This window comes from Gopherus flavomarginatus, chromosome 10, assembly GCF_025201925.1.
Source record: "Gopherus flavomarginatus isolate rGopFla2 chromosome 10, rGopFla2.mat.asm, whole genome shotgun sequence".
NCBI classification, from domain to species: domain Eukaryota; kingdom Metazoa; phylum Chordata; order Testudines; family Testudinidae; genus Gopherus; species Gopherus flavomarginatus.
Window position 1 is genome coordinate 10,239,158 of NC_066626.1, and position 25,758 is coordinate 10,264,915.

The 25,758-nt window shown below is 42.5% G+C and overlaps 1 protein-coding gene across 5 annotated transcripts in view; it reads right to left on the minus strand.

Annotated features, from left to right (window-relative positions):
• The window catches only part of PCNT (pericentrin), a 218,297-nt gene that overhangs the window by 178,497 nt on the left and 14,042 nt on the right, over nucleotides 1-25,758 (minus strand). For 2 of the 5 annotated variants that reach the window (XM_050916454.1, XM_050916456.1), the window contains exons 3-11: nucleotides 20,207-20,371; nucleotides 10,940-13,411; nucleotides 10,768-10,860; nucleotides 9,336-9,512; nucleotides 7,382-7,637; nucleotides 3,754-3,809; nucleotides 3,396-3,570; nucleotides 774-910; nucleotides 68-179 (exon numbers count right to left, since the gene is read on the minus strand). In XM_050916454.1, the coding sequence (XP_050772411.1) occupies nucleotides 68-179; nucleotides 774-910; nucleotides 3,396-3,570; nucleotides 3,754-3,809; nucleotides 7,382-7,637; nucleotides 9,336-9,512; nucleotides 10,768-10,860; nucleotides 10,940-13,411; nucleotides 20,207-20,371 (3,643 nt within the window). The remainder of the gene's footprint in view (nucleotides 1-67; nucleotides 180-773; nucleotides 911-3,395; nucleotides 3,571-3,753; nucleotides 3,810-7,381; nucleotides 7,638-9,335; nucleotides 9,513-10,767; nucleotides 10,861-10,939; nucleotides 13,412-20,206; nucleotides 20,372-25,758) is intronic. The other 3 variants (XM_050916455.1, XM_050916457.1, XM_050916458.1) reach the window with 3 other exon arrangements.

Sequence of the window (25,758 nt, forward strand, 5' to 3'; positions counted from 1 at the left end):
AACGGTTTCACACGCAGTGTTGTTCTAGGTGAGCTAAGGCAAGAACCGAAATGTGTTTCAATCATACCACTTAGCTCCTGTCGACTTGCTCGTGTGCTATCAAGCTGAGACCAAAGCTGTTTGATTTCTTCTTGCGATTGAGTTTTTAGTTCTTCATATGTGGCCTGAAGTTTCTCCATCTGTGAAAGACGTATTAAGAATTATTATTTTTTTAGTTTTAATAGCTGCCTATTTTCATGTCTTAGAAACAGCGAAGCTGCTAATGGGTGGAAATGTTATAGTACCATCCAGACTGTGGGCTCACAGCAGAGGCTGGTGGAGACACTGAAACACCTTACTCCTCTATGAACATCCCTTTAATTGAGAGAAATGAGGGAGCCATCCGCTTATGTCATGACTGGTGACACTATGAATGTGGTGAACAAAATAACTGAGAAAAATATAGGAATCAGTAACAAACTATATTAAATAAGAACTACGGTAAAGATTTGATTAAATTGCAGGAAAGGCCACATCAGCAGATCTTGCATGCATTACATAGAGTTAAGTCCAGCTAAAAAACTATGAATACTATTGATTTGTGTTTCATGCTCTTAATTTTGACCTAAAAAACAACAGAAAACATACATCATGCTACATTTCCCCTTTAAAAAAAATCTAAAATTTTAAATACAGAAGAGTGGCCCACATTATTTAATAACACTTGTGGCTCCTTACTACTATGCCACCTACCTAATTCATACCAAACATTCAAAACAAAAAATCGTATTAACCTCCTGCTGCATCTCCTGCTCTCTTTCCTTGCTTTTCCTTTTCAGGTTTTCTAGACATTGGTCACGTTCCGTTTGCAGTTGTTCACGTAGTTTTGTAATTGCCTTCTGGTGTTCATTCTCCAGGTTTTCATATTTCACTACAAAACAAAGTTAGTGCTGTTACATTATTAGATTAGACTTTTTTTCTTGTGAACTACCTAATGCAACATCAGTTTAGCGACTAATTAAAGCATAAAATTATGAATCCAGGCCAATAAGCTAATACGCTAGCTAACTGTAAGTTTAAGGCATTCTTTATCTAGGTTAATAACTGACAGGGCCATTACAACCTTGTGAAAGGCACCAATTGCCTAGCTCAGCACAAGCACTTATACCACAGTAATGAGCACACTAAGAACTGTAACAGTAAAGAAATGCAGGAGATGGAAACTTCGAATTTCCACACAGAGCCTTATGGTCCACTGTGTGAAATGCCATCAGCAGGCAGTGTGGTCCTCAGAGAGGACACCAGAGGCAGCTACCTGAAGACGAAACATATGTAAGAGACAATGCCATAATAAACAGCAGCAGCCTTAAATGCACAGGGAACACATTTCTCCAGAGAACCTCCCATTCACAATGTTGCTGGCAGCCAGGACTGGAAGGGCAAGAAGAAATAGTTGGCATGGGACTGGAAAGCATTTCTGCTACCAGCACAAACAGTTGCAGAAGAAGGAAGGCAGATAAGGACAGAGAAGGGCAGATACACTCACCTCAAACACATAGGAGCACTTGGAAGATTCATGGCAGCTGGAGTCAATCCCACCACATAAGTGAGCTCTCTCTAAGCAAAATGGACCTGCCACCTGCTTCTCCTCAACAGACCTTTGCTCTGCCACAGAGAGGGAACCCTGCCTGCAAGTCACTCCCACTCAGCCACAATGCAGTGACAGAAATGATTCTGTCACATATAGATAGCTGGACTGTGCACTCTAGGGGAACAAGTAAAAAATCAACAGAAGACTGGGGAGGAAGAGACTCACAGGTAGGTTCCTTCACAGCAGCCAGAGACCTGCTAGCAGGATAGTAAAAGCATTCAATGCTATGCATGGGTAATAGGATGGAGCTTATATCCCAAGGCTGGTTTTGCTGCATTCCAGCTGGCACTAAGTTCCCCAGTGCCAGGTACCCTGAAGCCAGCTTTCCATTTATTTGAAATAGTTGCTATTTCCCCGGTTCTCACCTACGAGGTACCTCAGAGGACATATGGCTCCTAAACCAAGTGGCTAGCTCTGCCCCCTTCACTTCCAGCTATGCCTCTTGCTGACAGAATTCTCCACAGGCAAGGGCTTTAGGAGCCCTTCACACTCACATTTCAGACTCCTAAAAGCAGCAAAAATTTTCACACGTGGTCATTTATTCATCCTGGCCCTCACTTTTCTGAGTAGTGAGGCTTTCAGTTACTCTGCTGCTTACGGAAGGTAACTTTGGAGATAATTATTTTAAAGAATTGCCAGAATCTATCATACGTTCATATTGTTAAGATCCAAACAGGAGTCTGGCTGTTCAGAATACTATCTGGAAATCTTTAAATCAAGCAAAACACTCACTGAAATTAATGAAATTAAGAGACTCAGAGGCTATCATAGAATTAATGTCAGAAGGAACCATCATGATCATCTAGTCCAGGGGTTATCAAACTTCATTGCAATCCCCTTCCGACAACAAAAATTACTATACAACCCCAAGAGGGTGGACCACAGCCTGAGCCCCATCACCCCAGACAGGGGGACCAAAGCCAAAGCCTGAGCCCAAGGGCTTCAGCCCCAGGCAGGAGGCGTGTAACCTGAGCCCTGCCACCCAGGGCTGAAGCTCTCGGGCTTCAGCTTCAACCCCAGGTAGTGGGGCTTGGGGTTCAGCTTTGCCCCCAAGCTTCAGCAACTCTAAGCCAACCCTGGCGACCCCATTAAAATGGGATCACAACCCACTCTGGAGTCCCATCCCACAGTTTGAGAACCACTGATCTAGTCTGACCTGTTGCACCTCGCAGGCCGTAGAGCCTCAACCACCCACTCCTGTAATAGACCCATAACCTCTGGCTGAATTTCTCAAGTCCTCAAATTTTGATTTAAGGACTTCTAACTACAGAGAATCCGCAATTTACTCTAATTCAAAAGCACAAATAACTTGTGCCCCATGCTAAAGGATTCGGCCCTCAATTGACAGTAAAATTGTAGCTTGCAGTCTTGTTGCAGCTATGTTGGTCCCAGGATGCGAGAGAGACAATGAGGGTGAGATAATATCTTTTATTAGACCAACTTCTGTAAATTGTAGGCACTTACCTTTTTTATATTTGTGGAAAAAATGCATTTTGGGTTTTCACCTTCAGTTTGCTACAATTACAACTATACACTAGCCAATGTGGCTTATCAGCCTTTATATTTAAGATGTAGTCATTTTGTAACCGCTAATTTCTGAACAATTACAGGTCATGGGCATGGTTCTAACTGCAAATATTAAAACTGAAAAATTATTGCTGTTTTATATGCACTGTACAACTCCTAAAGTTACTCTAGCCAGCTTTAATCCCTCACAGTAAATATCTTGCAACAAAGCTAATGCTTTCCAAAGCATAACACTTACTTTCCACCTGTTCTTTTTCAAGAGACAGACTCTTCAGCTCCTCTTTAACTCTGTCTAGTTCCAATTTCAGAGTTTTCTGCAGTTCACCCATTTCAGTCTGATGTTTTTCGGATAGCTCCTCACGGACGTTTTTTAAACATGTTTCGGTCTTCAGGGCCCAGTCTCCATTAAGAGTCTAACAGAACAAGATAGGTGCATTAGTAAAGCAGTTAAGAGTAAATTTTTTCTGCTTCTTTTTATTTGATATCACATTTATTTGCCCTTTCAAAAATGTTATAATAGAAAAGGGAAGAGATCATGGCAGCTTTGATTTACAATATAGTTTCATCTTGTCCAGTATACAGTATGGAACTTATACCTCCAGTGTCTGGATGTGTTCTTTTTCCATTTCCAATTCTATTTTCTTCCTCTCATCTGCAAAATAAAATCTGTTTACTAAACAAACCAGTAAGAAACATTGAGGTCTAATGACATTTTAAAATACAGAAAGACCTACTTTATTTTAAGCATCACATTCAAGGCTTGAATTAGGAGTTACATAGCATTATGATGTACCACCATCTCTCTTAAAACTGCTCTCTTATGTGCCAGAGTGTCAGCTCTTATTTTATAAGAATAAGTGATGTAAATTTAGCGTAACTGATCCAGCGATGTTTGCCCAAGTACGCAGAGAGCATGACACCATTAGAGAGGTGCAAACTGCTCCATTCATTTCAGTAGTGTTAACTTAGATGCCCAATAACAACATTTCAGATGCCAACATTGCTAATTACTTCACTGTGCAAAGAATGCAGGAAAGAGGAGGGAGAATCATATTGCAAAAATCTGCACAAATTTACTGAAAGTAGCATCTTCTTTTAACTATGGGGGTGGTAATGCCATTTCCCTTAATCAAAAAGGACCCAGAGTGCAGCAGTCCATCTGAGCTGCTCCAAAGGAGCTCTGCGAGCACACAGATATATGCAAACTTCATTTGGGGGGAGGAGGCAGCCCAAGGAGTTCAAAGAACACTCATGATCATATTTTGAATGTCTGCATGATGCAGTGCAATGGGCATATTGAGGTCTCAAGTGGATGGGGCTTATTTTGCCAGCAGAACTTAAGTGTTCTCTCTCACTGTCCTCTCTCAATTCTACCCCGACCAAAATAATATTTCAAGCTGCTACTCACATGTCATATGCCTATGTGACCAAAAAACAAGCACTGTGTGTGGAACGGAAGTGGAAATATTCTTGATCTTCCTTTTACTATCTAGCAGCCAGAGCCACTACATAGCTAAAGTTTCCATTACAAATTTGATATCAACCCTTGCCACCTTCCCCTCCAAAATGTACAGTGTGCAAAAACTTGCTGAGAGATTTTTTCTAGCAAATTTGAAGTAAATGTGGAACGCGTTATCTAATTTATCACATTATCATATTTTAAAAATAGACTTGTTCAGAGTCTTAAAAATCTAAAAAAGAGAAACAGTTTACTGAACTCATCTAGTAGAGATCTAGTGCATAGGACCAAAGTTTAATTGATAAAACCAATTTAAAGAACTATATACATTTTAAATATCATTATTAGAATGGGTCAGTGGAAGTTGCAAAGCTCATTTCGACTCATCAGTAGCTCCAGAGACAGGAATAGAAGCAGAAGGCAGCAACTAGTGAGAAAAAGTACCCCACTCTCTTGAGTCTCCTACACAGAGCATGGGGGAGGGCGGATGATGCTATTTTTTTGGATCACTACCTGAAGGCTGTTTTCCCCCAGACCCAAGATCTCTATACCCCGTCCCAACCACATCCCATTCCTCAGCTCTTTGCATAACATGTCCTAAAGTCTAAAGGAAAAGAGGGAGAGAAACTGGAGAAAGTAGAGGGCTTGAAGAGAGGATACTGGATGATTTTCCCTTCCCTCCTTCACACTGGGCTCCTGAAGTCTCCAGCAAGTGAGACCCAATAGCAAGCCTGAAGAGGATTGTCAGCCTCCTTCCACCACCACTTTCAGCAGTCTTAGCATCACAGGCTGAGGAACTTAGTTAAAGATTAAAAGAGAGAGAGTCCTAAGGCTCTGAGAGGCTGACCACTAGCCTCAGAAGCTTCACATGGGGATGGGAGTCCTAGCAAGCAGCTAAGGCCAAAGGAGGCACTTCTCAGCAGAAGTACCCGAAGGCACACTGGAGGTGTGTGTGAGATATGTTATGCAATCTTTTTCTAAAGAGGAAATCAGTATTTCACTCTCACTCTTCCCAGTGAAGATGCACTTGTCCTCAAACAAGTCTCATGCACCACCTGTACCCAAAAACAGTTGAGGACAGGGCCCAGACTTCAACCCTGACACACTGAAATTCCACAACACAGAAGTCTTCCTTCACTGTAAGCTAAAGGGACCGCTTCATTGAACTGAGAGGGGGGAAGAGAGAGACGGAGAGACAGAGATCAGCCTCCTCAATATTCTCTGACGACACCTGTAGGCCTCAGCTGTTTCCACGAATTGAGACAGCTGCCTGTTGGCTCTCAAACAAATTGTCGCTGCAGTTCAAAGGAAGCAATGACTTGCTCAAGGAGTCATTGTCTGTGTCAAGAAGCATCAGAGTGGCATGTAGAAGCACAAACTGCAAAACCTCATTGCAATTTCAGCAATTCCAACAGTCTAGCTTGATGGTGTTGAAACAGTCCTGTAGAATGTTTCACCAAACCTACCCCACCAAGCGCAACACGGATACAGATCTGTAACTCATCTGGGACTCTTGAATCTGGCTCTCCAGCTGAAGCTTTCAGTACCATCTAGGTAGACTTATCACTTCATTTCTAGGTATTGGGAAGGAAAGCCAGGAGAATCTTCAGGTACTTGCTCCAAAAAACACAACAATGAACCTGGTGCTGACTCAAGGTAAGGCAAAAGCTTATGTGGTACAACTGGTAACAGCAGCTGGCACCAACCGACGTCTGATCCGGATCAAAGCATAAGAGTTGAAATTCAAAGTCAAAGACACAGATGATCCTAATACTAAGTATGAGAACACCAAGAGTTCCAGAAATAAATTTTGTAAAGGACAGATGACTGAAGAACCAGATGTTTAAAGGTATATTCCTGGTGGAATAAAGGTTGACAAGATGACAAAATGTGATGCACCAATCTAGGAGGTTGTCGTCTCTCAAGATGTTCAGAAAGAAACTGCTGATTAACTGGAGCACCAGTCTACAGGAATAACATAAGATGATTATGCTAGAACCAATGACTTTAGAAACCTGAGTTTGGAGAAGGCCTTCAACCTGTGATGCAGGGAGAGATAGCTCAGTAGTTTGAGCATTGGCCTGCTAAACCCAGGGTTGTAAATTCAGTCCCTGAGGGGGCCATTTAGGGATCTGGGGAAAAAATCTGTCTGGGGATTGGTCCTGCTTTGAGCAGGGAGTTGGACTAAATGACCTCCTGAGGTCCCTTCCAACCCTGATATTCTATGATTCTACGAATGGGCAACTATCATAGCTATATCTTTGGAAATCAAGGCTTTATATCTGAGGCAGGCCTAAATCCCTTGAACACACAATGCCTGACCCTGTTCCTACTGCAGTCAATGCAGTTTTCAAAGATTTCAACAGGGACAAGCACAGGCCATAGGACAGACCAAAAAGAGGCTATGTTTACACTATGGGGAAATATAGTGGTCCAGCTACAGGGATGTAGCTAGACTGTCATAGCCCCACAGTGTAGATGCAGAAATGAGGTTTTTGTGTCGCTGTAAGAATGCTACCTTCCTAACCGATAGTAGCTGTGTTGCTCATTCTTCAAGTCAATCTGGTTGCATCTACAACAGGGGTTAGGTTGGCATAGCTATGATGCTCAGGTGTGTGGATTTTTCATATCCCTGAGCATCATAGTAATGCCAACATAAATTTTAAGTGTAGACCAGGCCTGAGAATCTCCCCATCAGAAATTGTGGGACAATCAAATGCTCAGCAGTTGCATAATCAGTCCCTTAACTCCCAAGTTCATAATACCTAGCTCTTGTTGATGTTTCAGTGCAATTTCTTCTTTTTCCTTCAGATGTTGTTCATCAATATGCTCCAACTCAAACTGATGTCGGCTCTGTAAAATTGCTACTTCCTGAGCACGCTTATCATTGAGCATTTCCCGTAACTCCACAAGGGCAGTTTCCTTCTCCTTTCTCAAGTTAGATTGCATCAGCTCCAACTGGGATGTGTGCATATTAGTTAGACTTAGTCGTAAAGCTTCCAACTCAAGATTGTGCAGTGTCTACAGTAGGACAGGGAAAAACATGGCTTAAGTGAAATATATTACCATTTTTATACCAGTTTCAATTACACACACACACACACACACACCTCTCTATATTTATTGCTAGTCTGTTATTTTCATATAAAACATATTCATGGCTGGAAGTGGAACAGCAGAAAAAACAGATTCTAGTTCTCATCTGGCTTGCAGAAGCTTTTTATTAATGAGTACAGTCTTTACTATCTCTCCTTCCAGTAGCAAAGTCTGTTTGATATTATAACAAAACTCTTTGCCTTTTCCTTCTCTTAAGCTTATCTGCTGATAGGGAATGCCTGCCAGCAATCCACCTCTCTGCAGCATCTTCAGAAAGCTATGAAATGTAAAAAGGAAATTGCAAAAATACACATTATTATTGTCTATAGCATTGCTGCAAATTTCCACTTTTACCCTTTGAGTCCATCATAGTGCATCATACCTCACAAAGCTGTCACTGGCTATCATTTAATACTATGGTAGAGTGAATAACCAATATCAGAAGTGTTGAAATAGAAACAATGATGCAAATATACATTTCTCTTGTGCTGCTCATGGATTCAGTTCTGATATATCTATCAGTTAGCAATAGCAGCAACTAATCTTTACAATGGATTATGAAGTTTCTATTCTACATATATACAAATACTTATGGCCAATATTTAGGGATTAAACACAAAAGTAATTGTATCCTATGTATTTCTAAATTAATGGGTGTTTAAAAATGGATTAAATATTTAGAGAGAAGGGAATTTAGGCCTTCAACCTGCCAAATATCATCAAAGGGACTACTCACATGCATATAATTATATATGCGCGTAACTGCTTGCAAGATCAGGGCCTCCACTTGTAAATTCAAGTAACATTACAATCTTATCCAATACAGAGTCAATAAATATTAACAATTAAAAGGTCCATAGACTCTTCAGAGGGATATTTGGAGTAATATTTAATATTTAAATTCAGAGTTTACCTAGTGAAGACTCAACTCATGTAAAACTCATGAGAAGGGATGTGACACACTGACAAAAATACACTCAGTATATACATTGCAGTAAAGCTGTGTGATAGATTACCTTCATGCAATTCATAAGACTTGGCCAAAGCAAGACTATGTTTCAGTTTGATTTTCTGCCATACTTTACAATTCCCAATATTGAAGCACATACAACTGCTATTCCATATTTCTAGAGGTCAAGCAACACTAGGGACTGGGTAAAACACTACCTTGCACTAGAATTTTGTGCAAATCTAACATGTAAAGAAAAAAAATGCATATCTATTGATTAGAACACCAAAAAAGCATATTAACCTCTTATTCTTTGTCTGCCTCTCTCCATTCCCAGAGGTTACTGCAGATACTTATTTATATTTATGAAGATAAGCAAGCTTCTTCCCTTCACAAATTGTCTAAATTTTGTCAAAATTTCTAAAGAGTAAGGGGTAAGATTGAGGACACTGGAGACCCTTCCATAGAAGGTGGTATCTGCAGTCCTCTTAGCGTAACAATGTAGTCTTTACCAAATATAACATGATCAAATGTAGTCTTTACCCTAGCACAAAGCATTCCTCCAAAGACAGCTTATTTTGTTAGAAAAGAGGCTCCTCTTTGCAAGTGAATTAACTGTAAATTGTGACAGCTAAGAAATTTGCCTAAATAATTACTGTGCATACATACTGTACCTGTGACTGGAGCTGAGCATGCTGCACCTCTGTTTTATGTGCACCTTCCATTTGTTGCTGAAGTTCATCCAACAGTTGCTGCTGTTTTTTAATTAGTTCAGCACGTAGCTCTTTCATTTCATCTTCATGTTTAATAATTAGTTCACTAATTTCACGATCATGTTCTCTTTCATGAACCTGGAGAGAAGAACACCGTGATGCTCTGAACCTCGGGGGAACACCCTACATTCCTCATATTCACCTTTATAAAATGATTGTGTGATATGCAATGCAAAGTTTGTCATGCCGGGTGTCTTCTGAAGGCTCATGATACACTCAGCATTGTTACAGTATTATTATAGTAATGTTATAGGTAATAATTTCATGTATGTAGTTAGGAGGCTGAAAACATATCCTCATGGCTCAAAATAAGCCCAGGCAAAAACTCTCTGAGAGCAGAGAGGCACTTCACACCTCATCAGGGCAGGTATTGGACAAACCCAGCCCAAACTCACAGGAAAAAAGGACGCAAGCCTAGGCAGCAACAAAAGAATCTGTTAGACTCCAAAGGGAGCCATGGCCCTCCTTTGGTCAGTCTGGAACTGTGATGAGGTAATGTTCACCTGACTCGGGAGCAGGGAAGCCAAGAGGGAAAAAAGGGCATGATAAAAGGGAAAGACACTTGCCATGTTCTTCCTCTCTCTTCCACCTACATCTACAGACACCACACCAAGTGACTAAAGGCTGATCAAAGGGGAGAGCCTGGCTGTAGAGCAACCAGCCAGCCTGTAGTGAGAAGCATCTAAGTTTGTAAGGTCACTGAAGTGTTAAGATCAGCTTAGAATGTGTTTTGCTTTTATTTCATTTGACCAAATCTGACCTGTTATGTTTTGACTTATAATCACTTTAGTTAATAAATCTGTTTGTTTATTCTACCTGAAGCAGTGTGCTTGGTCTGAAGTGTTTTAGAGGCTGCCCTTGGGATAACAAGCCAGATACATATCAATTTCTTTGTTAAATTGACAAACTCATAGACGCTTGCAGCATCCGGCAGGCATAACTGGACACTGCAAGATGGAGGTTCCTAAGGTTGTGTCTGGGACTGGAGGTATTGGCTAGTGTCATTCAGTTGCACAATCCAAGGAGCAGTTTACATGCCAGAGGCTGTGCGTGAACAGCCCAGGAGTAGGGGTTCTCACAGCAGAGCAGGGTAAGGCTGGCTCCCAGAGTCAAGGACTGGAGTGACCTAGCAAATATCTGATCCGGATAAAATTTTTACTGGATTGTGGACATTCTGCACTTTTGTCCTTCCAGCATTAACAAGCCATTAGGACAGAAGTCTCAAAGTCAACAAAACTATCTGTTCTCTTGCAAAAACCCATGTTGGTTTTCCATCTCTGAAGAAATCAGACATGCAGAATCTTTCTTAAATAAGCCTGTTATGAAAAAATACCTTTTTAATTAATCCAATCTGTTCTTTTCGTTCCTCCTCCAAGTTCTGCTGTTTTTCCACCTTGTCTTTTATTTCTGCATTTAGCTTTTCTATCTGAAAAGAAGGATGAAAATTTTGAAATTACCAAGCATTCAGAAATACAAATCCTTGTGTCATTATCAGAGCTACCTACCTCCTTCTGGTGTATCAGATTCATTTTTGCTGTTTCAGAAAGATGATGAGATTCCATTTTACTAATTTCCTCTTCATAATGTCTCCTCATCTCAGACTGTACCTCCTCCATGGCTTGTGCAGATTTCTGCACAGTCTCCTGAAGGTGATTCTCCAGTTCTACCTGAACCTTCTTCAAATAAGCCACTTCCTCAGTCAGTTTGTTTTCTCTCTCAGTGTATTCAGTTTTTTTGGCCTGTATTTCAGTGTTAAGTTTCTGAAGTTCCAAGTTACTGGATTTCAATTTCTCCTCAAATTCCAATCTTTCACACTCCAGTGCTTTTTCAAAGTTTTTCGTTTTCATATTAAGATCATGTATATTTTTTTCAAGATTCTCTTCCAGAGCTTTTTCTGCTTTTATTAGATTCTGCTCTACAGCAGAAAATCTTTCTTGTAAGATTACATTCTCCCTAAGTGCGAGTGTTAAACTTTGTTCTTTATTACTGATTTCAGCTTTGAGAGCCTCCTGTTCTTTAAGTAATGTCTCTTCTACTATAGTTTTCTGACCAAGAAGTTCAGCCATAGTCTGGTTTTTGGCCTTCTGGGCATCAAGCTGGGCTTGCATTTGATCCCTTTGGCTTTGCAAAGCAGCTAGTTGACGTCCAAAAAGGGACTGTACTTCACTCGTTACTGAATCAGAGGCAGTTTTCTGCTCTTGAACTTCTTTTACTAATTGCTCCTGAGCCCTCAATTGCATCATCAAAGTTTCTCTTTCCTGCTTGAGGTCTTTTATCATCTCCTGCCAAGTATGCGACTTTGAAACCTTTATTCCAAGCCCTAATTCTTCAATACAAACTTCACCCTGCGTTTCCAGAAAATTTATTTTGTTTTCAAGCTCTTTCTCCTTCTTTACTTTTTGATCAAGTTCTTCTTCACAATGAACCCGTGTTTCTCGCTCCTTATTCAGTTCTAAATGGGCAATGGAAAGTTCAGCTGCTGCTTTTTCCCATTTTTCAAGAGCTTCTTGGGTCTCCTGATAGGATTTGTTCAGTGCTGACTCTTTTTCATTGAGCTGCTTAATTAGCTTAACACATCTCTCCATCAAGCCTGCTTTCTCTTCATCTTTCACCTCCTTATTGTCATTTATTTCATTTTGCAGCAAGGAGTCACCTGACAAATATGAAGCAAAAGCCTCAGCGTCCAGCTCAGTTTCATCAGAAGTCCCTTGCAGTACACCGCTAAGACATTTTTGTTCATCAGGGCTAAACATTAACTTATCTGCTGTGGAGTCCATGTTGGGTTCTAAAATGTTGCTGCTATCTAGCACAAACCTATCAAGTCTACCCTCTTCAGCGTCGAGAAGTTCAGAGTCGTCTGATATGTGTGACTGCTCCCATCTCTCAGTGGAGACAAGATATTTAGTTAATATGTCAGCATCTTCTATGAAAGATTCTAGTTCTACCACATTTTCTTCAGACATGTTATCAGCTTCATAACTTTTATGGGCCTTCTTTGCTTTGACCTTCTTTAGAGTTCTGTGTGTGTCTTTTAATTCAGTTTTAAACGAGTCCACTCGCAAGCCATGTTGGAACTCCAGTTCTTCACGAACTAACTGTATTTCACCTTCATGCTGGCATAATTTAGTCTGCATCTTCTCAAGCTCAGCTTTCTGTGATTCTGACACTGCCTGTAACAATTTTTCCTCCTGCTCTAACTTTTTTAACTTCAAATTGTAGATAGTTATTTCTTCATCGTGCTTATGCTTTAAATCTTTGTTATTTTTTGTCTCAAGGAGCAGCTTTTCACTTAAATCCTGGATAAAGGAGTTAAGCTTTTGGATCTCATCATTCAAATACTCCTTCTCTTGTTTAGACTCCTGTGCTTCCTTAGCCTGTTTTTCTGCATTAGTAAGCTGTAATTTGAGGTCTTCTACTAAATCCTTATACCTCAGCTCAATTTCAGATCTCTCTCTCTGAAAATCCTCCATCTGATTTTTAAGTTGCTTGCACAAGCTGTCTCTATGAATTTCAGACTCATGCAGTTTATTATTTAAATCAATAATTATTGCATTTAAATTCTGAGAATCTTCATCATAATTCAAAGCAGAGTTTTCTCTTTTTAACTGCTCAAGTTCATTCTTATATTTTGTATTCATCTCTTCTTCACAAACCTCCTTAACTGTTACTCTCTCTTTTCTGTGACATTCTTCCAACTGTCTACAAATATCCCTTTTGTGATATGCTTTCAATTCTTCAATACACTCCTGTTCTTTCATCTTGGCTGAAGCAATTTCATTTTTTAACTGCATTATCTCTATGTCGCGGAGAGAAAGAGTGTGTTGTAGAAGAGATAAATTAGACCTTTCTGATGTCACTACATCTTGAAGACCTTTAATGATTTCTTCTTTTTCTCCTATATTGTTGTACATCTGTTGCATTGTATTACTCAGATTCTCTTCCTTCTGTGCAAGCAGACTTTCTTTATCTTTGGTATTCTTAAAAATAAAATATTACACATGAACTAAACACCCAGCTATTTCAATTTCTCTGAAATTTCCAGTTTAATATTCCTCATTTCCACACACACACACACACACACACACCCCAAAAAAATGTCCCTTAAGTGGAGGGCTTGCTGATTTGTCTATGCCACGGAGAAAGCTTGCCCATGACAGTGGGAGGACTTACACCATTGATTTATGGTGTGTTTAAGGTAATGTGTCCACTTTTAAACTATATTTTAAATTCACAATTCCACAGCATTAGGATGAATGCATATTAGTGACTGGTTCCTCAGTACACTAACTTTTAAAAACAGATTTTTTTTTCTCATGTCATTACAGGCAAGTGTGAACGTTGAGCATCATCGTATCTCATCATATATGGGTTTCTTGTAAGTATGACCTCAGCTGAATTTCTTAGTTTAGAATTTAGAATGCTTGTTTTGGAGGTATTTACAACATTCTTGTAATTCCCTCCTGACCCCCAAATCACTGATGTGTATTCTCAGATGTCAATGCAGTTTAAGGGGTATTATTCAGGAATTCCCTTGCATTTTAAATTAACATTTTCACTCATGAACACTAAATAAGAACACTCGAACTCACTGAGAGTGCTATTCATGATATTTCCAATCACTTGAACGTGGTTAGTATTTTTTAGCTTTTAGGGCCAGATTCACCAGCTAGCTGTCCTGTACTATTCTGCACGAGTGCTAAGCAGCCAAAGCACACAGGCCAACTAAGCTGGGTTTACAAGTGTTCTGTATCAGCAGAGGAACACAGAGGGCAGAATGCACTCCTCTGTTTCCCCTTCCCTGCTGCCTTCCCTGTTGAATAGACCTAGTGCAACAGGTAGATTTTTTAGGATGAAAAATAAATTTCATAGCATTATTTTTGATCACTGAAAATTTCTCCTTCAAAACAGGCTGGCACATAAAATCTTCTATTTCGGAGACACTCACGAAGAGCTGTCCTTTTTCAAAACAGCCTCCATTACCCCTCATTCTCAATGGGACTGAGGTCACAGCCTGCCCTTAACAAAAATAGCTACTGCCTCCCATTGTTCACAATGGAAACAAAGTCAAACTGCCTTCAGGGAAGACTGCTGGCCCCTACGCTACCAAAGCGCAGAGAGGAGCAGGTGAACGGAAGCAGTGACAACCTTTGCTAATGACAACCTGTGCCACCAGTCTCACTGAGAATACTACAAAATGACAACTCTTTTGAAAGAGGATGATTCTTTGAGTGTTTCTCTGAACAAAAAACGGTTACCTACCTTTTTGTAACTGTTGTTCTTTGAGATCTGTTGCTCATGTCCATTCCATTTTAGATGTGTGTGCATCCACATGCAGTTGTTGGAGATTTCTGCCTCAGTGATATCTGTAGGGCCAGTTGTGGTGCCCTCTGGAATGGCACTCCTATGCGGCAGTATACCAGGCGCCGCTGGCCCTGTGCCCTCAGTTCCTTCTTGCCAGCAACTCCAACAGAGGAGCAGGAGGGCAGGAAATGGAATGGATATGAGCAACGCATCTCGAACAACAGTTATGAAAACGCAGGTAACCGATTTTTCTTCTTCGAGTGCTTGTTCATGTCGATTCAATTTTAGGTGACTCACAAGCAGTATTCACGGAGGTGGGCTTGGAGTTCACAGCTTAGCGGCTTGCAGCACTGCCCTACCGAAGCCAGCATCATCTCAGGCCTGCTGAGTCAGGGCATAGCGGGATGTAAAAATGTGGACAGACGACCAGGTGGCCACTCTACAGATGTCCTGGAGAGGCATATGAGCCAGAAAGGCTACCACAGAGGCCTGTGCCCTGGTACAGTGACAGTTGCCTGGGGTGGCACCTATGCTTGATCGTAGAAGCAGCAAATGCAGGCAGTGATCGAAGAAGTAATTCTTTGAAAGGTAGTCCAGTATCCACTCATTCTGTTGGCTACAGCAATGAATAATTGCATTGACTTATGGAATGGCTTGGTCCTGTCAATGTAGAAGGCCAGAGCCCTTCTGACATCCAGGGCATGTAGCCTGTGCTCTTCCGACCTATCCAGCTTCAGAAAGAAGACTGGTAAGTAAATGTCCTGGCTCAAATAAAACTGAGAGACTATCTTGGGAAGAAACGTCAGCCTTAGTAGGACCTTGTCCTTGTAGAAAATCGTGTAAGGAGGCTCCAAGGTAAGCAATCGAATCTCAGATACCTGGTAGGCCAATGTCACCGCAACCAGGAATGCAACTTTCCAGGAGAAGAGAAGGATGGAGCAGGAAGCCAGCAGCTGGAAGAGAGGACCTGTGAGCTGTGACAGCACCAGATTCAAGTCCCACAGAGGGACAGGGTCCCTGACATGCAAGTAGATGTCCTCTAGGCCCTTAAGGAATCTGGCCATGATGTCCTGTGCAAAAACCGACCGGCCCTCGAACAGCGGGTAGAAGGCCAGCCAGGTGGATCTTGATCATTGAGGAGACAAGCCTTGGAGCTTAAGATGAAGGAGGTAGTCCAGAATAAGCTGCAGCGAAGCTTGCTCAGGACAAACACCGTTGTCCGCAATCCAGTAGGTGAAACGTTTCCACATGGCCAAGTAGGTCGCTCTGGTGGAGGGCTTCCTACTTTCCAACAGAATGTGCTGAACCTCAGCCGAGCACTGCTGCTCCTGCGCATTTAGCCATGCAGCAGCCAAGCCATCAGATGTATCGTAGCAGGTTAGGGTGCAGAAGACTGCCGGGGTTCTGGGACAACAGTTGCGACCTTAGCAGTAGCTGGAACGGGATCATCACCAAGAGGTCCAGCAGAATGCTGAACCAGAGTTCGTGGAGCCAAGACAGCACTATTAGGATGACCCTCGCCCTGTCCTGTTTGATTTTCAGGAGGATTCTGGGTAGCAATGGCACCAGAGGGAAGGAGTACAACAGGGCCTCCAACCATGGGAGCAGAAAAGATTCTGACAGGGCTCCTCTGTCCATGCCTCTAATCGAGCAGAAGATGTGGCATTTCCTGTTCTGCCTGGACGTGAAAAGGTCCACCGGGGAGTTCCCCACCTTCATAAGATGGAACTGACCACCTCCAGATGAAAGGACCACTTGTGGAAAGACAAGAACATCCTGCTGAGGTGATCTGCCAAGGCATTTTTGGACTTGGAAGGTGAGCAGCCACAAGATGGATCTTGTGCTGTAGACAGAAGTCCCAGAGCAGAGGGCCTCCTGCCAAAGGACAGACGACCTGGCTCTGCTCGGCCTGTTGATATAGAAGACCATAGCCATGTTGTCCATCAGGACCTGAACCATCCTGTCTTGTACATGAGGCAGAAAGGCTTGGCAGGCTAGTCATACCACTCCGAGTTCCCCGACATTGATATGCAGGGAACCATCACGACTGGACCAATGACCTTGAGTGCTGAAAGCAGCCAGGTGGGCTCCCCAGTCCAGACCCAAGGCATCAGAGACAAGGTTCACCAATGAGGCAAGGGCCGTGAAGGGAACTCCTTCCAACACCGACGTGGGATCCTGCCACCAGATGAGGGATGACAGTCTGGATCCTGACGATGATATGCCGGTTAGGGACACAGACGGACGCTAGCCATACCTGAAGAGGTCTGAGGTGGAGTCGTGTGTGCCCGACCACGTAAGTACATACTGCCATGTGGCTCAACAGCCTCAGACACATGTGGGCGGTGGTGAGCAGGTGGTCCCGCAGGCCCACAGTGAGGTCCGCCATGGCCTGAAACTGAGTCTTGGGGAGGAAGGCCCTGGCCCGAGTGGAGTTGAGGACTGCACCGATGAATTGCATGTGTTGTACTGGTGTTAAGGCTGATTTTTTTCTCGTTTATTATCAACCTCAGGTCGTGACAGGTGGAACTCTCCAGGTCGAGATGTCTGCACATCAGATCCAGTGACCAGTCCTTTATCAACCAGTCACCAAGGTACAGGTATATTTGGAAAACACCACCAAAAAGTCTCAGATAAGCAACCACTGGCACTATATGCTTTCTTTGAGGCCAATGGAATAGATGAGAAGGTTTGCACACCGATTTGACTATTTCAAGCACCCCAGATAGACGGGCAATGCATTATTTGCTGGTGTGGTGGCCGAAATGACACTGAAGAAGTCGTCTGCTGCCTCAGTGAACTCCTCAATCTGCAGACCAAGATTTTCAGCCACTCATTTAAGGAGGGCCTGATGCTCCTTAAAGTCGTCCAGGGGACTGCGATGTGGGATGGTTTGGCCACCTCCTCGAAGACGATTGTGTCACCTGAGGGATGGTGTCATCCACTCCTTGTCAGAGGAGGGCTCCCTTAGCGTCAGGGTATGGTGCGCAGGCTCTGCTTCCGCCACAGTACTGTGTTCTGATTGCAGCACCGGCAGTGCATCAGCTGGTTTGTCCAATGCGGCCACGGAGGGCTGGGAGTACTGGACCAGCATTACTGGCACCCTCCAGTATGGCCTCTCGCGAGGCCATGGCCCCTGCTAAGTCAGCACCATGGCCAGAGCCACCTCCACCTCCCACATCACAGAGGAGTCACCCCATGTCTGTGACGGGCTAAAATCACAGTCCGACCCTGACCATTGTCCCTCCAGTGACCACAGCAGGGCCGTTGAGGCCTTGGTCTGCCTACTAAACCTGGTACGCGATCGACGGGGGGGGGACAGGTACCAGGGCGAGCATGAACACCACCAAGATCCTGAACGATCCCTCCAGGATGGAGACCAACGACGATGAGATCTTCTGGGAGACGGTTTTCAGCCTCTAGGCAACCTATGGCCAGATGATCACTGGCACTGGTGGTACGGGGAGCGGCACCACGAGTCTGGAGTCCCTCACCTAGTAGGAGGGGATCTTGATGGAGATCGAGGCCTTCTGGCCAGCAAGCCAGACTGTGGTGCAGGGTCCCGAGGTCGCAGCAACGGGGACTTGCGCCTACGATCCGGTGACCTGGGATAGAATCATAGAATATCAGGGTTGGAAGGGACCTCAGGAGGTCAGCTAGTCCAACCTCTTGCTCAAAACAGGACCAATCCCCAGACAGATTTTTACCCCAGTTCCCTAAATGGCCCCCTCAAGGACTGAACTCTCAACCCTGGGTTTAGCAGGCCAATGCTCAAACCTCTGAGCTATCCAGGATGTCCCGCCAGCCTACACAGCAGCACCCTGGTGGCTTTCCCCTTTGGTGATGTGAGCAGAGCTGCACTGGTCACCTGGCATGGCACCTACAGAGCTGGTTGGCCTTGCTCCTTAGCCACCAGACCGCTTTGGGACCTGAAGGTCCCATCACTGGCTGGGAACTCCTTCCGCGGCCCCACTAAACAGTCAATAGATAACCACTGCTGCTCTTGCGAAGCAAGACAAGGCGCTCCAACCAACCATAATGGGTGGGAAGAAGGAACTGAGAGGACCTCACAGGGCCAGTAGCACCTGATATACCGCTGCATGGGAGTGCCACTCCAGGGGGCGTGACAGCCAGCCCTATAGATACTGCTAAGGCAGAAATCTCTGACAACTGTGCATGTGGGCATCCACACACCTAAAATGGGATCGACATGAGCAAGAATTCAAAGAATAATGCTCTTCAGCTTCTGCTAAAAGGAGAAATTTTCATTTATGAAGAATAATGGGAAAAGTGACCACTAATTGTAAGTATTTCTGTTCAAGAACTACCCAGTGCACTAAATCTACTTAATATTTACCTTCCTACCAATTTGTGTGTAGTTTGTGTAAATGCCTGAGATTAAATCATTCAGGACAAAATATGATCTGATACATGGTGCTGTACTGGTTAAAGAACCCATAAGTAAATTAATTTTAACTTACAATTAATTGGTTTATTTACTTGTCAATTCTTAGAAAATTCATTTTATACTCAAAGAGCACATGCTGTAATTCTGGGGAGCAGATTGTATTCTTCATAACCAACAAAGAAGCTGAATCCCTGCTTTATAGACAAAAACACTCCACTCAACTTTAATTAAGGAGCCATAACTAATACCTCTATAATAAAAATAAATTTGTAGGACATTCCCCAATGGGTAATATTTTAAAGTATCAGACTGTGAATCTTAAATTGATGGTCTTGATATAAATTATATATTTAATGAAAAAATCTATGAACCTGGAGACCAACAGAAGCTTTCACTTATCTCTCTGTCTGAAGCTAACATGATTAAAGACAATTAAGTTTTGTTCTCCTGTAGACCTTAAGGGCAACTTCTGAAACATTCTTGTATAACTATAGAGTAATCATCCTACACTTATACAGCACCTTTCATCTCAATGAATCAAAGCAATCTCTAACACCTCTATACATGGATCACTTCAACAACCATTGAAATGCAGCCACTTTGGGGATGAAGCATCTCAACATTATATACCAGTTTAGGTCTAGTAGCAAAGACCACCATCTACAACTGAAATTGCAGGGTGAATTTAGACAGAAAGAATGTAATGACCCAAATTTAAATGTAGCCAGAACCTAGTCATTACCTCTTAGAAAGATTGCTATCAATCCCTAATAGTCAAGATCTTTATTTTATGTCTCATCTGTAAATCAACACCTCCAAAAGTACAGTAATCATCCCTTAACAACATGCTGAAGAACGGCTTCAGTGCCATTGATCCACAGCCTTTTATGGAAACATTAATATTACTTCATGCAGAATCTAAGTGTTCATTAGTGGACTCTTCCAAAAACTTTTCAGAGCAACACAGCATAACTCTGCTTTGATTGCAAGATCACATTTCAAAGCTATATTCTAACACAAAGTTAATTGTGATTGGCACATTTAAGAGAGGGGTTTTTTTTACCTTTTGAGAAGACTCTAGTTGTAGTTCCAGGTCATGTGCTTTTTGATGCATTATCTGCAATTGACTACTTTGTTCCTTGAGTCTGTTCTGAAACACAGCCATCTGCTCCTGGGCTTGAGATAATTCACTTTTTCCAGGAATTCTACTTTTCAGAAGCTCGTTAGCCTAAATGCACAAATTTTTTTTATAGTGAGGGTAAAGAAAATGTACTTACACGTACATTAACATGAGTTCTTCAAGAAGTGTTGTCCAAATGCATATTCTACTCTAGGTGCACATGCACCCCATGGCCAGAGACTGGAGTTGGGATTTTTTTGCTAGTGGTGTCTCTTCCAGGGTGGATAAAAATCATGGATTTTTTAAAAAATCAGATTTTTTTGATAAAATGCTTTTTGATAACTATCTAAACACAGTTTTAATTAAGATATATTATAGCTCAAAAGATAGCTCATCATGGAATAGGGATTATAAACTCTAATTCTATAGTATGAGACAATATATTCATGTCATGTTTAAGAAAAAATTTGTAAATGAGTTCCACTAGTTCATGGATTAGGGACCCAATGTTATGGGGTTCCAGGGGCTTCTGTGCAGATTAGTTAGGTTAATCTTTTCACATATCCAATGGGATTCAGTGCTCAGTCTTGAAGATACCATCAGAGATGCTTAGTTTTGCAGTTCTCAAACTGTGGATTTGTGTCTCCAGAGATAACATGCTTGTTAACAGCAAAAATGTTTTTAAAATAAATAAATAAAAGAGAGAAATAACAAACCTCAACCCTATTGTCCCTCTGCAGATTTGTGTACAGGGTCAATTCCTCTCTCTAAAAGTGCAAAGTTTAAAAAAGTTAAATGCATAAAAGACTGTTGGGGTGGAATAGATCTGGACAAGGAGAAGAAGTCTGAAGATAAATGTGAGAAGGAAGGGACAGGAAGTGGAAACAAAAGTGAAACTGTTTGAGCAGCATATTCCAGAAGTCTTGAGGTCTTTCTGAGTGTAGCCTTCATTGATTTGAGATCTATCATACATTTTCTCACTAGAAGGGAAAACCTATACTGAATGGCAGCAGGCTGTAAAAGAGACCCGGTTCGGGAGTATTGTAATGAAGTTCCTTTACCTGTGAAGAATATGTATTAAAGTTATAAAAACCAACAAGAATGCACTTACATGTAGAAATCCATTATTAAATTGAGTCTTCATGACTAGTGATTTAAATCAATTTGATTTCAACCAAATCCACCCTGGTCTGTTGAGCCCTGTTCTGAGGGTATATAGCATAGTGTGGGACCAACTACTACTCCAGTTCCTTCTCTACTGCAGAACCCATAATAGCATAGAAGTACTCAAACAGAGGTGAAGAAAGGCAAGTCATGGAATACACATGGGTAGCATCTCAAAGAACTCCAGTACTGTACAGATGACTTCATGCTTGTCCATGTGAGTATACCACTCTAAGTGACTCTAAAGAAATGCTTTAAGTATGGTGGTGGTGCTCAGAGTTATCTACCACTGACTGAAAAACTGCAGCATCAAGATAGGCATCTGCTTTAGAAGCCTTTACCAACAAATAATGTCTAGAAGAACTGTGAATGGAACTCCAGGTGGCAGCTTTATAGATAATCCCAGTGGAAATGTTCCTGAGGGCAGACACCGAGGCCTGGTTGAATGAGCCCTAAGATTAGCTGGTGGGACTATCTTCATTATCTCATTACATGATACAATACATCATGTAACCACTTAGACAATGGTGGTTGGGTGGAAACTGGAGTACTCACTCTTCAGACTCTCTGCAAACAAAAGAAAGAGCCTCAGGGAAGATCTAAAGACCTGGTTCTTGGGAGATAAAGACTAATGCCCTACAAACATTCAGGGTATGTAATCTAGCTTCATCATGATTACAATGAGGTTTAGAAAAAAAATATTGCTAAGTGAATGTTCTGATTTAAATGGAGCTCAGACATCATCTTGGATATAAACATGGGTATAGCCTTACTCTGGATGATACTGTCTGGAGAGTCTGTACCAGTGACAGTCTAGTATCTCATAGGCAGAGGTAACTATAATCCTGACAAAAGGGGATATCTACGTGGTACCAATGCTGGAGATGGTGCAGGGCCCTGGGTCACAAACATTCCCTGGGACACAGTGCTCAATACTGGCTCACCTGGTGGTGCTGATGGTCTAGTTGGGTCAAAGCCTTTTTCCAGAGACAATGGTATCGCCAGTGCCAAAGGTTTAGAGGCAGACGGTACTTTCTCAGTACTGAATACATCTGTGTACTGATAGATCCTGCACTGGGGCAGACACAGAGGGCTTTTCTTTCAACATCGAGCTGTCAGTATGGTGTCCTTTCACAAAACCTCATCAGGACCCCATCAAAACCTCATCAGGATCCATACTGGGACATGAGATCTTCTCTGGAGCAGAGCAAACATCTTTTTCCTCAAAGATCTACATGAAGGTTGTAGTAGGAAGAGGGCCTGAAACACAAGTCCTTGTTTCAGAGGCCTGGGATGAGGCGAGAAGACTGGGCTAAAGTAGTGGTCAAAGCATTGCTGATATAAAGCAAAGTCAAGTTGTGAGCAAGAGGCAGGCCCTGCTCCCAGAATCTGGCAAGAACAAGGCTCATATTGCAAAAACACACATTCCTAAGAGGTGCTAGGCACAGAACACTCATGCACACACACTCCAGAAGGGTGGTACCAGAACACCTCAACCCATTCCCCAAAGATAACAGGAACATGCTAACCTCTCTTAAGATAAGGTCAGGATGACAGTATGATGAATAGAGATGTTCTGATCAAACCAGCACGTACAAGGTAATGGGTGGCACCTAGATACATCAGAGGGGCAATACGTAACTTCTTTGTATCTGGGTATAAAGAGGCATCTCAGAGGGAATATCTTTGGCCACCCAAATGGATAATGAAAAGTCTTTCCACTAATTGAGCTGTGTCCATTGTCATGGGCATACATGTATTGAGTGCACTTGTAGGAAATATAAGGCACCAGTAATATGCTTCGTTGACAATAAACCTGGCCAGATGCTTTTGTACTTTAATGGATTTTGTGATCATTGGGTGGTTCACTCGAGATCTCCTGTGCCAGTTACCTGCGCAAATCTGGGACAGCACACAGAGGGAACACACATACAGCCAACATCTGATGACAGAGATCTGCTCCTTATCTCTTTGGAAGAGTGTATCTCACTACCCTCTCATAACGCCTTCTAAGACTTCCTACCTAAGTCCTTTGAGAAGTGAGCCCTGAAGCTAACACACATAGCACGACTCATTCCTGCAGTCCATTGTGCGGGAGGTAGAATGGATCAGAGAGTCCCAGGTTTGAGACTGCCTGCTTAGAGTGGTCTAACAAATGCATTTTCAGTCTCACTTCCCTGAATGTTTTTGTTCTCAGAATGATATACATGTACCACACTTAGCAAGAACTCCCCTAAACACAACAGAAGTGAATATCATTAAGGGGAAAAGCTCCCCCACAGGATCCACAAAATTTAAATCCAAAGGATTTGGGGGCATTACAGAAAAACTAAATTTCCTCACTAAATATGGAGGATAGGGTGGAACAGGCACGCAAGCAAATCCTTACAATTAACCCATGTTTAATTATACTAAATCTATTTGTAAAACTATGCACAACTCTCAAAAGCTAAGCTAAGACGTGCAGACACTGAACCGCTCAGTCTCAGGCCAGGGTGGTGAGAAAGAACAGGAGTGGCGGTTGTTTCCCAACCATCCATTATACCTTGAGTACAGACCACAAGGATACTCAGGGTACATCCATGGAGCAAAGGGACTCTGCTAGCAAAAAAATTCTCCCGTCCCAGGCGCATGTTCTCCTAGAGCAGAATACACACATGGACAGGCACTCAAAGAACTCATAAGATGTCCTCAGGTAAGTAAATTGTAAGGACAAAGGAGATGAGTCACTTTTAAAGACATTTACAAAAAGTTCTGCTAAAAAGTGAGGGGAGGTTTCAGGTTTGCCAATTATCAAAACTGTCAGCGTACTAACACCCAAACTTGAATCAAATTATCTGCTTCTGTTTTAAGCACATCCTACACTGGCTTACAGAGCAAGTCCTAACACCAGCTGTAAAATAATGAACTAAGTACTTTGTCACCAGTAATTGCAGCTCCTGCAACATAAACAAAATGTTATTTTTTCAGAATTAAATCTCATCCAAAACAAAATTATATTTCCACTGTGCAAAAAATGTAATCCAATATCCCCTTCAGCTGCGGACAGTACTTCAACCACCATCAACCACTTCTTTCTTTTTCCTTCTCCCTAGCTACACCTCTTTTCCAGGTATTCAATCGCTGCCAGTCTGGTTTCCTAAACACCTGGCAAAAAAACTATATTGTGTACTTTGGCCCATCCAGCAAGCCTTATGGGACCTGCACAGGTAATACATAGGTACTCAAATACTATGGTGACAGACCCATATGAGGCCTGGAATTAATTATTAAAAAGTAAGAGGAGAATGTAATATAACCTGTGTGACGAAGTGGCAATTTTGTAATATTTTTATGGAGGCCTCTGTGCCTCAGTTTCCCCTACATTTTGCATTACTACCTAGAGCAGGTAAAAGGATTAAGTTTGATCTCAGGAGAGGCTGAGGGTTTGGCTACACTTGCAGCTGTACAGCGCTGGGAGTTACAGCTGTCTTCGTACAGCTGTGTAGGGAAAGCGCTGCAGTGTGGCCACACGGACAGCTACCAGCGCTGCAGCGTGGCCACATTTGCAGCGGTGTTTGGAGGGGTGCATTATGGGCAGCTATCCCAGAGTTCAAGTGGCTGCAACGTGCTTTTCAAAAGAGGGGGGTGGAGTGGAGTGTGACAGGGAGCGTGGGGGAGAGAGAGAGAGAGTGAGTGGATTTTTGGAGCCGACACTGTGTTAGCTCCCTGCCTTGCAAATTCCGACCACTTCTCCTATCCCTCTCTCATTCACTCTTAAATACAAATAGCCTTCAGATCAGATAAACAGCTGCTCCCATCCCTCCCGCCGTGCTGTTTCTCTCCTCAAGCAAACACTAGCTGTGGACATTCCCTGCTTGCCTCTCCTCGAGCAAACAGTAGCTGTGTTTGTTTTTTAGATAAGCAGCTCCCAGAGCCCCGAGTTCACAACAAAACAAAAAGAGGCATCATAACAAAACATAGAGTTCTTTAGTTAAAAGCATTATGGGAAAATTCCGGAGGTCAGTTACAGTGTAGTAAGATTAATCGCTGTTTACACTGGCACTCCAGCGCTGCAGCACCAGTGCTGTTCTCTTTACTCCTCTGGTCCATGTGGAGTACAACCAGCTCTGTAGCCAGACAGATACAGTGCCGTATGTGCCTTGCCAGTGTGCAGCGCTGTAAAGCCACTACCAGCGCTGCAAATCTCCAGTGTAGCCAAGGCCTAAGAGACATAAGTGTGTGCATATGTCTCACCTCCCTGTTTGCATGGAATGAATAGAGTCATTAAGGGACTGGCTGAAACTGACCCAGATCAACAAGGAGTCCAGAGAAACAATACAAGCTCCAAT